Source organism: Cydia pomonella, chromosome 14, assembly GCF_033807575.1.
Source record: "Cydia pomonella isolate Wapato2018A chromosome 14, ilCydPomo1, whole genome shotgun sequence".
Classification (NCBI taxonomy): Eukaryota; Metazoa; Arthropoda; class Insecta; order Lepidoptera; family Tortricidae; genus Cydia; species Cydia pomonella.
Genome location: NC_084716.1, coordinates 19,896,335 through 19,911,921, shown reverse-complemented (window position 1 = coordinate 19,911,921; position 15,587 = coordinate 19,896,335). Strand labels below are relative to the sequence as shown.

The following is a 15,587-nucleotide window of genomic DNA, read 5'->3' as shown; positions in this document are numbered from 1 at the left end:
TTTTGGAGTCATGTCCACATTATTTCGAGCAATGACGCAAATTTGTCCGATCTCTGGGTATCATAAACTAAAAGGAGGTAAGGAATAAAACACAATAATTCAGTTAACATTGATGTATATCTCAAAAATATAGATCTTGGTAATTCTTAGCTAAAGTGAACACAGCAAGCATAGGTGACTGAAAACCAACTGTACCCAAACAGGTTGTAATAGCAATGGTAAACCAATATCAACTTTATTGCTAGCAGTATAAGGTTGATAATACAAGTATAAGAAACAGTGTTACTAACTCTCTTTACTTTGAGTCTTTAGAGAGACACAGACTGCAAGTGTTATTTAAAAGTCGCAATTTCATAGAATTTGTACGTTTAAAATAGCACTTACACAGTCTGGGCTATCAATATCGCTGCCAACTTAGCTTGGTGTAACTCTATATATTTTTTTTATAATTTGAAAAAGACTCCCAGAAATATGTTTCTAAATCGGACACATGTGGTTTTTTTATGTGATTTTTGATAATCGGAGAAGTTATTAACCCTTTACCAGGCTGACAGTTCAAAAATGACAATCGAATGTCAGACTTACTCATCGAAAATAGAACACATGTTTGAAGAGCCGCATGTGGGAAATATATATCCCTTAGCCTGGTAAAGGGTTAATTACCTTTTTTAAACCTTCATACCGTGACCGCGGCCGGCAATAGTCCCACTTTGTCGCTAGCCATAAAGACGCCTTGACAGATTATGAAATGAAATCGTTTATTCACAATGAACATATGGTAACATAAGATCTTAAATTACAAGCATTGTGACCCAAGATAGGGACCGTGCGCGTTGGAGGGTCTGCCATCTTGTGGCCTGAATCGGAACAATAAACATGCACATTTACACGTCACGTGTTTTCTTGTGCAAGTAGGTTCTGCCATCTTGTCGGCTACATCGGAACAATAAACATCACATTTACGCCTCGCGCCAAAAATCTGACGGCTCCTGTGCTGCCTCCTACAGTTCATGCACGCTCCCTATACATTCAGTCTATGTAGACGTGTGAACAGTTGTCAGTGATAACTTGATTTGATCACTCGGTCAAGTAAAATTAATTATATTATTCGTATAAAGATACAAGCAAATCTCGTCCTTATGGCAAGCGACAAAGTGGGACGATTCGTCGGCCGCGGTCACATTTATGCATTATTTTTAATGCTAAAAACAACCTATTTAAGTCCAGTTTTAATTTTTTTACATTCTTGTTATTTTGGAAAACTGCGAGGGTGAGCAAACCCGTGTCAATCGACAAGCGTGTCATTATGTCAAAATATAAACTTTAATAGACAAAATGAACTGAATAGCAAGTATTTTGAGATTAAACTTTTATTTAAACTTGATTTTTTCAAGCCTGGTGTGTGATGTGGTTATGAAAATTAAAGGTTCTAACCAACACAGTTTTTTACAGTGTAACCAACTGTGACAATACAGTAAATGCATAAACTTTTTTTTAAATTAAATCTAGAAGTTACATAAAATTAAGAATATTAAGATACAATAAATATTGACAAGAGTTTAACTTTAAAATATTAAGAGTAAATTATACTAACGCTAACATCTAATAAATTGAACAGTAAGATATGTTTAAAACAATCATAGAATGTATAATAGAACATTTAAAAAGTGCATTGTGTTGGTAAAACAATCACAATTTACAATCAACTTTACACTGACTCGTTCTATTGTCTTATGTTAGAACGAGATAACGCACAAACACAGTACATGCTTCCTTTTACAATGATTACATAATATTATGTGATGATGCAGGGGAAAAGGGCCCACTTTGTCATTTGTGAATAAGGGCGATTTAGAATTTCTTTATCCCGGCACCATACCATATAATATGTACATATTAATCTTATGCTGATATAGCGCTTATTCATTTAGGCGTATCATTGCTTAATCATTAATCAAACAACATGCATAGTGAGACAAACTTTGACATGCCTGTGTCATAAGCACTTGAATTGTAGTTTATTTTTACATAATTCTTCTGTTATAAGCTATACTTATTACCCATGTGTGACCTTTTCAAGTAAAAGTTAACTTACAACCGGTTGTCAAACTTACCACCAACTAGCAATGAGGTACCTTTTAACTTAAAATGTCACAAAAACGTTGCTAAATACTGGACCCAATAATGTAGGAGTATGCCACAAAAAGTAGACGTCTTAGTGTTTGCAAAGAGAATTTGGAATACAGGTGGATTGTCAAAGAAAACTTTGTAGCCACAGTAAATTTACTGCCATCTTTCGACACATGATTAAAACTTTTAAACGCCATTTGACTTTGATCCTTATTATTCCACTGATATGTGTTAAATTTGTTAAATATCAAAAAGTGGCACCATCTAACAGATCAAAGGCCAAAGGTATGGCGGCATCGTTGCGAGCGATGGCGCCACAATCTTTGGTGCATGCCCGGTTAGATGGCGCCACTTTTTGATATTTAACAAATTTAACACATATCAGTGAAAGAATAAGGATCAAAGTCAAATGGCGTTCTCCGCGAAACACAAAAATCCAATTTTCGTCATCTGCCTCTCTATCACTCTTGCATATATGTACCTAGGAGCGATAGAAAAACAAATAACGAAATTTCGATTTCCGCGTTTCACGATAGGCTCTCCGTAAACAAACTGTTTAATAGTATGTACACCGTGTTTTTATTGAATTCCGTTAACTCCGGGGTATGGGTAAATACGTTTAAGGAAAGTAAATGGCATAGTAATAAAAAAAAAAGTAATTAAATATTAATAAATAATAATAAAAACATTTATTTCAGACAGAGCCCATACAATCTTGTTAGTTAATCTTAAAAACTAATTATTAATGGATGTTCTTAACTAACTAAAAAGTAAAATAAAGTAAAATAAAATAAAATAATTTAAAGTAATTAAATATTGCATATAGCGTTGTTGTATCACGGGCATTACATTTAATTAAACTAAACAATTGAAAACTGTGACATATCAATGTCATTTCGAACATCAATCGTCCGAGATAGTATTTACGTTTAGTAGCAAATGTACACACTCGTACTAAACAGTAATCAATATGTAAACAGGCCCTAAAGCAAGTGCATATCGTAAGGGCCTTATAAGATGAAAATAAATTATTGCTTTGAGAAAGTTACTTAATTTAAGCTCAGGAATGCACCCTTGAAATTAACGGAAATAAAAAAAAAACACGGTGTATAAATATGTATAAGTATGTGATGGTGCTACACTCTGGCGGCAGAACATTGCAATACCAATTGGGAATTATCATATCGAGCATATTTACTTATAATTTTCAATGATAACTTTGTGCACAAGTGAATTAGTCAGTTTCTGATAATATATTGGACTTAAAAAGCTTAAAAGTAAGGAATTCATCATGTTGACAATGGTGACAGGTACCTATAGGTATACATTTACTAAACCTTTTGAACGCTTTACGTCATCAACAAAAACATCACTGACACGCCAAAGTCACGGGCGCAAGAGCCTTACTTGAATGAGTTGAAAGTGTGAACGTCACTTTGACAGCGTCCGCCATAACACCTATAGCTGTCCATGGCGCTGTGGGCGCGACTACTAAAGACGACTGTCGGCGTGTTTGGCGTTCAAAAGGTTAACAACAGATAACATGAATAACTAAAAGAACCTTCTCTACCTTGGAGGATTTAACCGGAGTCGCCCTTAAAAGATAGATAGATAGATCTATCTATCTATCTTTTAAAAGCTTACCCCCCTCTCGCAAACCTCGGCCAATGGTCATATATATTGTATGGGCTGACGTTTAATCACACATGGCTATTTGTATTTAACGTACGGTCACGTCTGAAAACATAGATACGGACAAAGTGCCAAAAATATGTATACACTACTTTAATACATGGGCAATAAAGTCGGGTATACATATTTTTGGCATTTTTTCCGTATCAATATTTTCAGACGTGAACAGTTACGTATAATCACGTACGTCACGTGTAATGTACAGACATTACATACATACATACATACATTTGATGTGCCCCTCCCCCGCAAAAATCGGCAGACTGTTTTGTATAGAAAATTACAGACAGTCTCCAGTTGTTAAATCCTCCAAGTTCTCTCCCATGGAATGCGAATGATTGTTACAGGGAACAATGATCAAAAATAATTATACAAATCATCATCATCATATGTGCTCCTTGTATATGACGAAGATTCAGAACGGCCACCGGTCTTGTAAAACATATACTTCAAGCTAGCAAGGACATATACAGTTACAAATACAGCACCAACAATCACTAAAACATCGCAGAGATTTCTAGAGTTGGGTTGGGGGCCGATTGGATCTCGTGTTTCACGATGTGGCGGTCGATTCGGGCCTCTAGCTTGACTTTGACTGCCTAAAGCTGTTAGCAACACAATCCAGTTTTAGTATGTACATTGTGGCAAGAATTTAAGGGTAAAGAAACTCGCACACAAAGGGTTCCGTACCATTATCTATAAAAACGAACAGTAAAATCACGCTTGTTGTAAAGGAGCCCCCTTAAATATTTATTTCATTCTGTTTTCTAGTATTTACTGTTATAGCGGCAACAGAAATACATCATCTGTGAAAATTTCAACTGTGTAACTATCACGGTTCATGAGATACAGCCTGGTGACAGACAGACGGACAGCGGAGTCTTAATAATAGGGTCCCATTTTACCCTTTGGGTACGGAACCCTGAAAACGACCGATTGGGAACTCTAGTTGGTACATTTGTAGCGAGTAATATATCAGTTGTCAAATGTAATGCAAGCATATAACTTAAACTATAGTAGTGCCTACAGGCGGTCTTATCGCTAGTGTAATCTCTTCCAGACAACCTTGGGGTAGTGGAGACAAAGCAAAAAAACGTGTAACGTGACTGTGAGTACCATTTTTAAAACACGTTTTTTTTTTTATTGCGGTATGATATATCACTGGACTTTACTATAATGATTGAAATAAGATAAATGTTAGAGAACAGGCAAAGCTAAGCATTAGGGCCCTTATCGATAGCCTAAGATACGCAGCCATCGACCGATCGACGTGGATCGATGATCGATTTGTGTGATCTTTCATAATAAATAAACAAGTGGCGTATCATTAAACATCGCAAAATTGATTAACAATATATACAGATTTTGAAATAAAGCATACATATTTAGATTACAATTTGAATGTGGTCTTAGGAATCCGCAGTAAGCTCGGCCGAATGTACCTTCCCATACAAACGGAGTTTCGTGTTCATTTTAGTTGGATTATAATGAAACTGTACATACGATGACAGGTATATCTATGCCTGTAATTATTTGGTATAGCTTGAGCTATAAAATAAAATACATAGAGCAAAAACAAGTTTTGTATGGAAAACTTAAATAAACTGTATTTTTTAAGTTTAGTATCTGAAGCTACATAAATTAATTACAGGCATAGACCTTATCCTGTTGTAAGTTGTAAGTACAAAGTTTCAGAGCAATCTAGTTATTTTTTTTTTTTTTTTGTATTAGTAACCTATTAGAAAACCAAAACTTCAGCGTAGGATGTAATTCAAATTAGTATTGTTTGCAATCTGACTCCACAACACAGGCATAGCCTAGTGTGGCAGTCATAGGTTAAGGAAATCTTGTAAAAAAATTTGGTAAATAAACTATTTTTATTATTTTATTATTTTTAATATGAGAGCGTTAAGTTTGTCAGAACCGAGCTTGCTGTGGACTCTTAAATAAGATATTTTCAGTTACAATAGGGACCGTGCATGAACTGTAGGAGGCAGCACAGGAGCCGTCAGATTTTTGGCGCGAGGCGTAAATGTGATGTTTATTGTTCCGATGTAGCCCACAAGATGGCAGAACCTACTAGGCACAAAAAAACACGTGACGTGTACATGTGCATGTTTATGGTTCCGATTCATGCCACAAGATGGCAGACCCTCCAACGCGCACGGTCCCTATTGTAATATTGGTAATGCATAATAATAATCACAGCAAAATGGTATCTAATGGTATCAAATACATAGGTTTATTGATATTAGCGCATTCTTTTCGCTATAGGGACCGTGCGCGTTGGAGGGTCTGCCATCTTGTGGCCTGAATCGGAACCATAAACATGCACATGTACACGTCACGTGTTTTCTTGTGCAGAATAGGTTCTGCCATCTTGTGGGCTACATCGGAACAAAAAACACCACATTTACGCCTCGCGCCAAAAATCTGACGGCTCCTGTGCTGCCTCCTACAGTTCATGCACGCTCCCTATTACTTCGTGAAACATCAGTTGTCATCTTAAGCACTAATAGCGTTATTCATAAACATGTTACTGGCCTGATTTAGCTATGAATCGTTTTTCTTTATCTGTCATTTTGATTTCTGTATTTTTAAGAAAGGGATAAAACATAATTTAACTAAATCAGGCCCGTAAAGTTTCATGAATAAGGGGGTATATATATAGGTATTTGTGACAATAACGTAATAATAAATATTAATAATAGTTGAGCATGCGTGTTGAGATTGCCGAATGAACAAGCAATTCAGAAAATAGCTCATGAGAGACTGGTCATTTTTATCACTTTTATTACAAAAAAAATCACTGTCATATATATCATAATATATCGTATATAAATAATATAAATCACGGTCACGTCTGAAAATATCGATACGAACAAAGTACTAATATGTATACACTACCTTAATATATATGGGCAATAAGGTTGTGTATACATATTTTTGGCACTTTGTTCGTATTGATATTATTAGACGTGACTGTAATATACGGCTAGATTTGAAAAATCACTGAAGCTTATAACTCAGTCAGAACAAACTTTTCTAATCCCACGTTTAGGAGGCCGTTTCGACCCCAAAGACTACAGCATGAATTTTTCAAATATTGCTCAAGCGTTTTTAACCAATTCTCACCTTAACTTTGTAAGACGCAGCACGCTTTTTTAATTTGAAACTTTATTTTATTTCTATAAGGGCTCAAAATTTGAATTGAATTTGTACTTGTACCTTACAAGGCTATATTAATTGTCTCAGAAAGTTGAGGACTGTAGGAGATGTATTAGGCCTCCTATGAGACGGTATAACAGAGATTATGCTCTCCAAAATCTTACCCGATCCCACATTAATAGAAAGTCTCACTTAAGCAATTTAATTCCTTGGAGATCTATTAGGTCTCCTATTAAACAGCACAACACTACTCTCTCAGCACGCTCGTTCTATCTTCCACAAACCCATCCCACATGAATAAGCTAGTTAAGTCCAGGGCTCTTGGAGATGTATTAGGCCTCCTAACAGACGGTACAGCGCGAGTTCTGCTCACCTCCGACGCGGCGGGCGAGCGCGCGCGCGACGGCCGCGTCGCCGCCGCCCAGCGAGGAGCTCTGGAGAGACAGAGACAGCGCACGCGCTAGGGCTTCGTCTTCCGACTGGAAATAACAAAAAAAGCGGTAAAGTGCGAGTTCGTTTTACTCGCGCACCGAGGGTTCCGTACAAACTTTGAATTATCTCGTGTAACTATAAAGGCGAAAGAATTTTGAACAGAAGTACATATATTAAGTATATTTGTGTACAACGCCATCTATCGGCAAATTGTCTAACTAATTTGCGCGATGTAATGCACGTTTGTTGGTTTCTCGAGGATAATTCTCTATCATGTGAACAGATTTCAAAGATTGATCTTTTATTTGAAAAAAGGTGTATTTAATGTAATCTCATAGAAATTTCAGGTGTAATAAACACACGGAAAGTTAAATTGCAAACTGAATTCGGAAAGGTTTTTTGTTAATTAAAAAAAGTTACCAAGATAGAGGTTTGATTATATTTTTACTGTAAAATTTATAGTAATGTTAATATTATGTAAAAAATTCATAATTTTTCGTCTGTACTTGGGAGTTAAGGGGGTGGGGGTGCGGTATTTTTTTCTGTATATAATTAAATTCTTACCGATCGCCTCGGTCACGCAGTAGACCTATAACGGCGTTATTAATAAACTTTTAAATATAACAAGCCATTGATAATCGTATGGCCCTGTCATTTTAGAATTTGTGTTAGCAAGTGACAACATTTTGACGACCGATCTGGCCTAGTGGGTAGTGACCCTGCCTATGAAGCCGATGGTTCCGGGTTCAAATCCTGGTACGGGCATTTATTCGTGTGATGAGCATGGATATTTGTTCCTGAGTCATGGGTGTTTTCTATGTATTTAAGTATTTATAAATATTTATATTATATATATATCGTTGTCTAAGTACCCTCAACACAAGCCTTATTGAGCTTACTGTGGGACTTAGTCAATGTGTGTAATAATGTCCTATAATATTTATTATTTATTTATTATTATAATATTTATTTAACTGGTTTTTTTTAAACATAATTTGTTAAGTTTTGTAAATATTTAAAGGGGTTTAATATTTACCATATTTCCCTGCACCGCCTGCACGTCTTGTAGAGTGGCGACGCGAGCCCGGCCCGGGTTGCTCGCTATGGGTGTTTGGAACTGCATCTTATTCGTTTGTCCACTTTGAAGCCTCACCATGGCTGCCTCACTGTTGAAAAAAATATAATAGTTATTTGCTTCACAAGGGGGCAAAGTTATTTAACCGCTCATGCGTACTGATTCCCATCCAACCAAGCGAAAGATTCCAAAATTGGTTCGAAAAGTGAAATCTTGAGTGTTGCCAGTTAAACATAACAGTACCTGGGCGACCGAGCTTTGCTCGGTTATACTATTTATTGTAATATGTTGGTGTATAGGTGATAATCTTAACTACATTTTTTTACTAAATTAAACTTGTCTAAAACTAAAAAACTTAAAAAATTATATATAAACTTGAACTTATAAAAAAAAAGTTAGTGTCACCGAGCGAGATTCGAACCTGTAATACTCGTTTAGCAGTCCGCGTCTTAACCCGCTGGACCAGACGGACAGAAGCCAGCAACCCAAAATTAGCGACCATATTCTGCGTCGAAAGAAAAACGCATGAAAACTCGAAAACACGCGTTTTCCCAAACATAAGACTAATCTAGATCGATTGTTTACCCCCAAAAACCCCCATATACCAAATTTCAGCGAAATCGTTAGAGCAGTTTCCGAGATCACAGAAATATATATATATATACAAGAATTGCTCGTTTAAAGGTATAAGATTTTTTACCACACCAACGCGCGAAAATAGTACATTACTATAGAGAAGGGAAACGAAGGGTTGCGAGCGTAGCGAGGTCGAATAGGGATACGCGGCCGGCAAGTCCGTTTCTCGCCGAGTATAGTGCTTCACTCAAACTTGCAATGAAATAATAATAAAAATAGGATGATGATGATTGTTTCATGTCCTAATCTGATAGGGTATTGAAGGAGAACAAAAATGTGATTATTTTGGCGCTACAACGCACGCCATTAGGTATGTATTTTTTTTTGTGTTTTTTTATTATTATTAATTTGGGGGTCACCTTGAAATAATAATAAACAAAAACAAAAAAAAAGCATAATGACACCATTTTTTCATAGGCTTTTTGCCAAAACGTGCCATAATTTGACGTTTAAAAGCAAAAGAGGGTTGCCTTACAGGCCTAGGTGTGTAAGGCAGTATGAAATTCCTTTACATATCATCTTCACTCATCGCACCGGATACGTAGTATTTCCGGACCTAATTTGAAGTAAGTCATGTCAACATTTCATAGCAAGTTTGAGAAAATCAATGTTATTACATATTTATCATTCAAAATCATAATTTAAAAGTAAATTCTACCAACCAACATAGGGAAACAACTCAAAATTTGCATTTGATTAGTTTGCCACACATGTGGATAAAATGGAACTTTCTCATCAGTTTTTAAGTACCAAGAATCTAGCTAATCGAAGCTAGTCAATTGCGGGCACTTTTCTCTGTTACTCTAATTACCTCTTAATGAGAATAAAAGAGAAAGATCCCGGCAATTTGCGAATTTCTGTTTTCGCGGTAGGCCCCCTGGTGTGGTGAAAATAAATTAAAAATAGTAATTTGAAGTATTTCGTGTATTTTACACGTTTATAGCGCGGTTAATAGTGACATACAACGTTATCTTATCCTAGACTGTACAAAATAGACCGCAACCATAAAATTAGTTTTTGGCAAAAATTTCTTTTTGGTACAAGCTTTTATCGCTGACTGTACTTTTCTTTCCACAGGCAACTAATACTCATCGAGCAAATTCTAAAAACCCCAAACACAAGTAGGTTGCGTTGTTTTATCACAGAGTTCCTATGTCCACCTCTTGAGTCCATCATCAGATCAGCTCGATGGTACCATAATATTGCATTGTCACCCAACTTACATATGTATGCAAATTTTCAGCTCAATCGGAAACCGGGAAGTGGATCAAATTTGACTTGCAAGATTTGATTACAAACAGACAACGGTCAGGTGAAAGTAAATAAAAAGCTTGTAATAAAAATAATAATCAACGTATCTACCCACCTCGAGTGAGGTATATTTTTCACTTTGAATGATACATTTATTCTGGGACCATAACTTTATATCCGCAACGCAGGTTTCGGCATTTTGAATGACTTAGAATCTATAAAGCCGTGGACTGGACTCAAGCAGCGCGTGACGCGGCGAGCGGCAAAGCAAGGGCGTTCATACATTGCGCTCGACCAAATATATGAACGGCATTGATTTGCCACGCGCCGCTTGCGTCCAGTCCGGTCTAACAATGTAGCTGCTAGTTTAACGTTTAATTGGTAAGGCTATCTAGATTTTTATTTTTTAATTTGTATCTTTTAAATAAAGATTACACGAACAAACAAAGTACAAAGTGTACTTACGCTGCACGTTTTCTCTTAGCCGCCAACGGCCCCTCGCAGGCGTGGTCCGTAGTATGTCGATGCTTCAAGCAGTAATTTAAAGTACACTCGCTGCAAACTACTGGTATCATTTCTTTCGTCTTACAACCTTTGTAGGCGCAACGGTTTGTGTACACCTGAAAAAAAGTTGAAAATTAGTTCTGTAAGCTGTCGACTTTGCGAGTGAAATACGCCTTTAAGAAAATTTCCCTTCACAGAATTTCACGAAAATCGGTTGAGAAATACGCCATGTAGAACATGGCATAGTATTTATTTTTCTGTAACTGTTTTTCTTTTAATTTATGGAGCTTAAGAGCTTGCAGGGATGTGTATGCTTTCACTGCTAAGTTACTGCAAGACTGGACGCATGCGGCGCGGGGAGCAGGGCGGCGGGCCGTCGGGTTCTAAGCGGGACGATCAAAATTATAGACTTAAACGAACCTGTTTTGGACGACAGCGGCGGTGGCTCGACGCGCCGCGTACGTCCAGTCCGCGGTTTTAGTCTATGATAGTTGTTGGTGTTTGCATATTTAGTATATTCTGAATTTACAACGTCTTACCTTTTTTCTCCTTTCTTTAGCCGGGTCAGATTGGCATTGGTTGTCTATATGTTCGCTAACGGCCACATCTGGTCGCTCCCCACGCTTCCCCGGCACTGGGGCCCCGCAGAGTGGACATTCAGGTACTTGGACATCTCTTGTCGGTTCAGGGCAATCATGGTTTGTGTAGGCAAAGTGGTCTGAGCTGAAATAAATAATATTAAGGAGTGATTCAGTAAAAAAGTGGTAGTGAACTATCTGTTTTTTTGTTAGTTTATTTTTTTTAAGTAATCTGTAGATCTAAAAATATAAAATAACAAAAAAATCATATTGAGGAATATGAGATTGTTTGAGTTTTCTCATTTTTATTGCAATGTACTTTGAATCTTTTTGAACAACAGAATTTGACTATCTTCAATTACCATTTTCCATAATGCCACAATTGAATTACCATTATTACAACTTGTTTTATGCTTTTAGGAATATCATCTTATCAATAACTTATACCAATCAACTGGATTATATCTTGGGTAGTCAGGAACTCTCTCCCTAACCTCTGACAGAGATTTTTCTATGGGAGAAGGGTAATTCCATGTAACTGCCTCAAAGTGGAGTCAGATCAAAAACGATAAATATTAAATAAAATACAATTTAATAAGGTATTAAGAAGCTCATCAAACTTAAAGAAAAACTATATTTATGAAAAACACCTCCGAAATTCTCCCAGAAGGTGCTGCTCAATAAGTGTTATGAGAGATGTACCAAAAAAGGCAAATACTAAAATTCACACTTTTACTTTAAATACCATTGTATTTAATTTTATAGAATAGAGTCTACTATTACTATAAAAAAATGCAGTGCTTAAAAAGTATCATGATATAAAATGAAAAATTCACATAATGTGCTGCTACTTTTCTAGGGATTTAATCTGTGGGTTTTTGCATTGCTATTTCACAATACAGTGTGTCCCTAGCCATTGGACACAGCCGAAATGTACATATGCATTAGGGTATTTAGAACTAGTGTACAAAGTATGATAACAACTGGTGTAGCCGTTTGGAAGAAATTAACAAATTAGCATTTTTTACTTTGGAGCAGGCTGTATGTGTTAGTAGCTCCTAAGGTAATATCTTCAAAGAATAGTATGGAACCTTTTTCGACCTTTTTGATTATCTTTTTTTAGCATAACACTAATAAGCTTCTGACTTCTTTAAAAATGTCATCATTATCAAATATTTCGAATAAATAGTCAAAAACACTGCCAAAGATTAACACAGTGTGTTTCTTTTTGTTGTTGATTATTGCAAATAACTTTTGTTCGAAAATTTTTTTTTTTATCTTTTGATCAAATTAAAAAAATATTAACGTCAGAGCATTCCTAAGAAGTAACCCTATGTGGGATTTCAGGGTTTGTCCAATGGCTAAGGTCACCCTGTATAATAATGTTATCTACATTAGTGGTGTGAGGGTCCCAAAAAGAAGTGGATAGACGACATCTACTCCGTCGCAGGAAAAGACTGGCTCCAAAAAGCCAAAGACAGGGATGAGTGGAGAAAAAGTGAGGAGGCTTTCACCCAGCAGATGGGATCTGCAGTCAGCCCCAAAACAAAGATAAAGAATTAAAAAAATAAAAATAACTGACTGTAGAACAAATAAAGCTTTAATAATAATAAAATAAACATTAGTGGTATCTCATGGGCGTCGCCAAGCTGCTGGGTGTAGCTAGAGAACAAAATTTCAAGCCAAACTTAAGTCCCTCTGCCTCCCTTGGCCATCCCATGTCATATGAACTGCCCTCACCTCCCCCCCTAGCCCATCCAGCTGGCATAGCATTCTGAGTATGTTAGCAAAAAGATTTGATTGCATGTATTTAAATAACTGCTGCTTGATACAGCAAGCAGTAATAAATAATATTGATTTTTAAATAGCCATATATATCATAAAAACAAGTTTCACACAAATATAATGATAATAATTTCACTGGGAAAAACATATGTGTTTGTGCAAGTGTATCCAAGTTCATAAAAATATCCATTGAATGTTTGTTTTGTTATCAGACAGTTAAAAGTGTTAAAACCAATGTGTTATAAAACAGGTAATTCTAAAATTCTGAATAAGTAAGTGAATATGATTTACCAGCAAATATTAACAATGCACCAACCTTCAACATTTTCAAATACAAACTAAAAACATTTGTTTTAGATAATATTTCAGCCACCTAAATCCGGCCCTGGCAAACGGTAACACGTTATCGCCTCGAACCTTGGTAACAAAGGAAACTATGCTTACTCGCCACATGTTTTAGAATCGCGCACTTTGGAATAAAAACATCGCAAGAAATTATTGCCTGTTAAGTAGTTTATGTCAGCAGTAGTATTGTATTCATTTTGTTATTACTATTCCCTACTGGAAATAAAAATAATATGTAATTTGCATCACTATTAACGCTCCCTATAATTTTTTTTTGTATGTATCAACTTATCTCATTAAGTGAAATGTAATATTTCTTTTGAGATAAATAAAAATATCTTTAACCTGATAAGTAACCAAATATATACACTATAAATCATTATCTCTGTATCTTTAGTATCAAAGTATTTGACGCTGACTGTACCTAAATAAAAGTAAACAAACAATTTGTACATTTTCGGGTAGTTATAACATTTATTGGTTAACCAACCAAATACAAAACCACCTGGATCTGTCACTGAACGAGCTGACTTTAACCTACATTATTTCATTCATCTACCCTCAACTGTTTTAAGGAGCCATTTGAGGGTAGATTATGTTACTTTTGTTTAAATACCAAAAGATATGAGTATAGCTTGTGTAACAAATGGAATGTGCCAGCACTCATGAATTTCAAATGATTGAATATTACTGAACTACTAAACTATTATTCAAAAAAAATGCAAGTCACTATTACTCATGGGGTCTTCAATGGTGTATCTTGATACTTGTTCAAAGTGACTAAGTCAGTAATAAGACTATAATAATGAATCGGCAAAAAGTTTATTCCTCATCGACGGGTTAATTGATGAACAATGTTTTGTACCCGGGTAAGTCTTTAAAGTATGTCCAAAAGAGAGGTATGGGCTCACTTTGTGTGGTAGGGCACAGCACCGCGGATGTTTTTCCAGATCTAGAGCAGAGCCTTACTGGGGAAGTACCTCCACCTTACAGAAAACTGCAGCTAAATAACACTAGAACTAACTCACAGTACTGTGTTCCTGCTAGTGAGTAAGGTTGCCAGAGCTCAATGAGGGTGCAGGCTGTTAGGGTTGGCAATGTGCATGTAACACCTCTGGAGTTGCAGGCGTACATAGGCTACAGAGACTGTTTACCATCAGGCGGGTCATATCCTTGTTATATATTGAGGTTGTATGTTTATGTTCATGAAGTTTTCAGTACATAAAGAGGGTGAGAATTACTTTTTTGTATTGTAACATATGATTTTAACAATATTATTTTTCGCATGCGAAGCTAAAGCGTAGTAATTAATTAGTATTAAAAATGCAACATGATGCAAGAGGAAGTAACTGTAACCTTGAAACTACCAAAAATAGAATTGAGTAAAAATTGGAAAGGAATGCTGATATTTTAAATTAGTCAACTTACCAGAATGATTCTAGACAAGCTCCACATTTCATGGGCAGAAAATCTGAAAATTTAGAATATTCTTATAACATATTGTAAACAAGCTGTCTTTTAAGAATTAAATAGAAATGTTGCAAATCACGCATTATAAGTTACGGTAACTTCTAGAAGCAAGGTACTTATTTATACTGCCAAGAAGATGCTTTAACTTGAACATATTGTTGTCACTTACCTAGTCTATTACAGGTGCTAAAAGCACAATTCCGTCCTAGGTGTGGAAACTCCATTATAATTGTTTTAACTTCAACACTTCACAATAACACTCGCGTAAAAACCACTCTGATGCTTTTCCGAGGAATAAACAGTGCTACTTGTTGCAAAGCTATTATATACGTTCAATGTTAATGAATTCGTCATCACATCATTTCTCAATGAAACGACATTTTCGCATCATTTTCAAAGAAATCTAGTTTATGAAGGTATCTTTGACTGACATATGATTGTCAGTACTTATTCTAGACATTTCCAAAAAAGATAAAATATTGATTGAGAAATTATTTAAATTTATCTTATTATGTACAAAA

The 15,587-nt window shown here is 35.8% G+C and overlaps 1 protein-coding gene across 1 annotated transcript; it reads right to left on the bottom strand.

Annotated features, from left to right (window-relative positions):
- Window positions 1–6,060: 6,060 nt before the first annotated feature.
- Window positions 6,061–15,441, bottom strand: LOC133525130 (AN1-type zinc finger protein 2A). Its single transcript, XM_061861389.1, has 6 exons — window positions 15,236–15,441; window positions 15,025–15,067; window positions 11,428–11,611; window positions 10,850–11,004; window positions 8,459–8,588; window positions 6,061–7,469 (listed from the first exon to the last, which is right to left on the bottom strand). Exons 1-6 carry the CDS (start codon window positions 15,288–15,290, stop codon window positions 7,332–7,334), a joined length of 705 nt encoding a protein of 234 aa, XP_061717373.1. The 5' UTR covers window positions 15,291–15,441; the 3' UTR covers window positions 6,061–7,331.
- Window positions 15,442–15,587: the final 146 nt, after the last annotated feature.

What these genes read in the sequence shown, in the direction of transcription:
- LOC133525130 (XM_061861389.1), bottom strand. Translation starts at nt 15,290, where the DNA reads ATGGAGTTTCCACACCTAGGACGGAATTGTGCTTTTAGCACCTGTAAT. An exon ending in TAGCACCTGTAATAGACTAG is followed by an intron (nt 15,068 to 15,235) that starts GTAAGTGACAAC and finishes CTAAATTTTCAG; the next exon opens with ATTTTCTGCCCATGAAATGT. An exon ending in GCTTGTCTAGAATCATTCTG is followed by an intron (nt 11,612 to 15,024) that starts GTAAGTTGACTA and finishes TATTTATTTCAG; the next exon opens with CTCAGACCACTTTGCCTACA.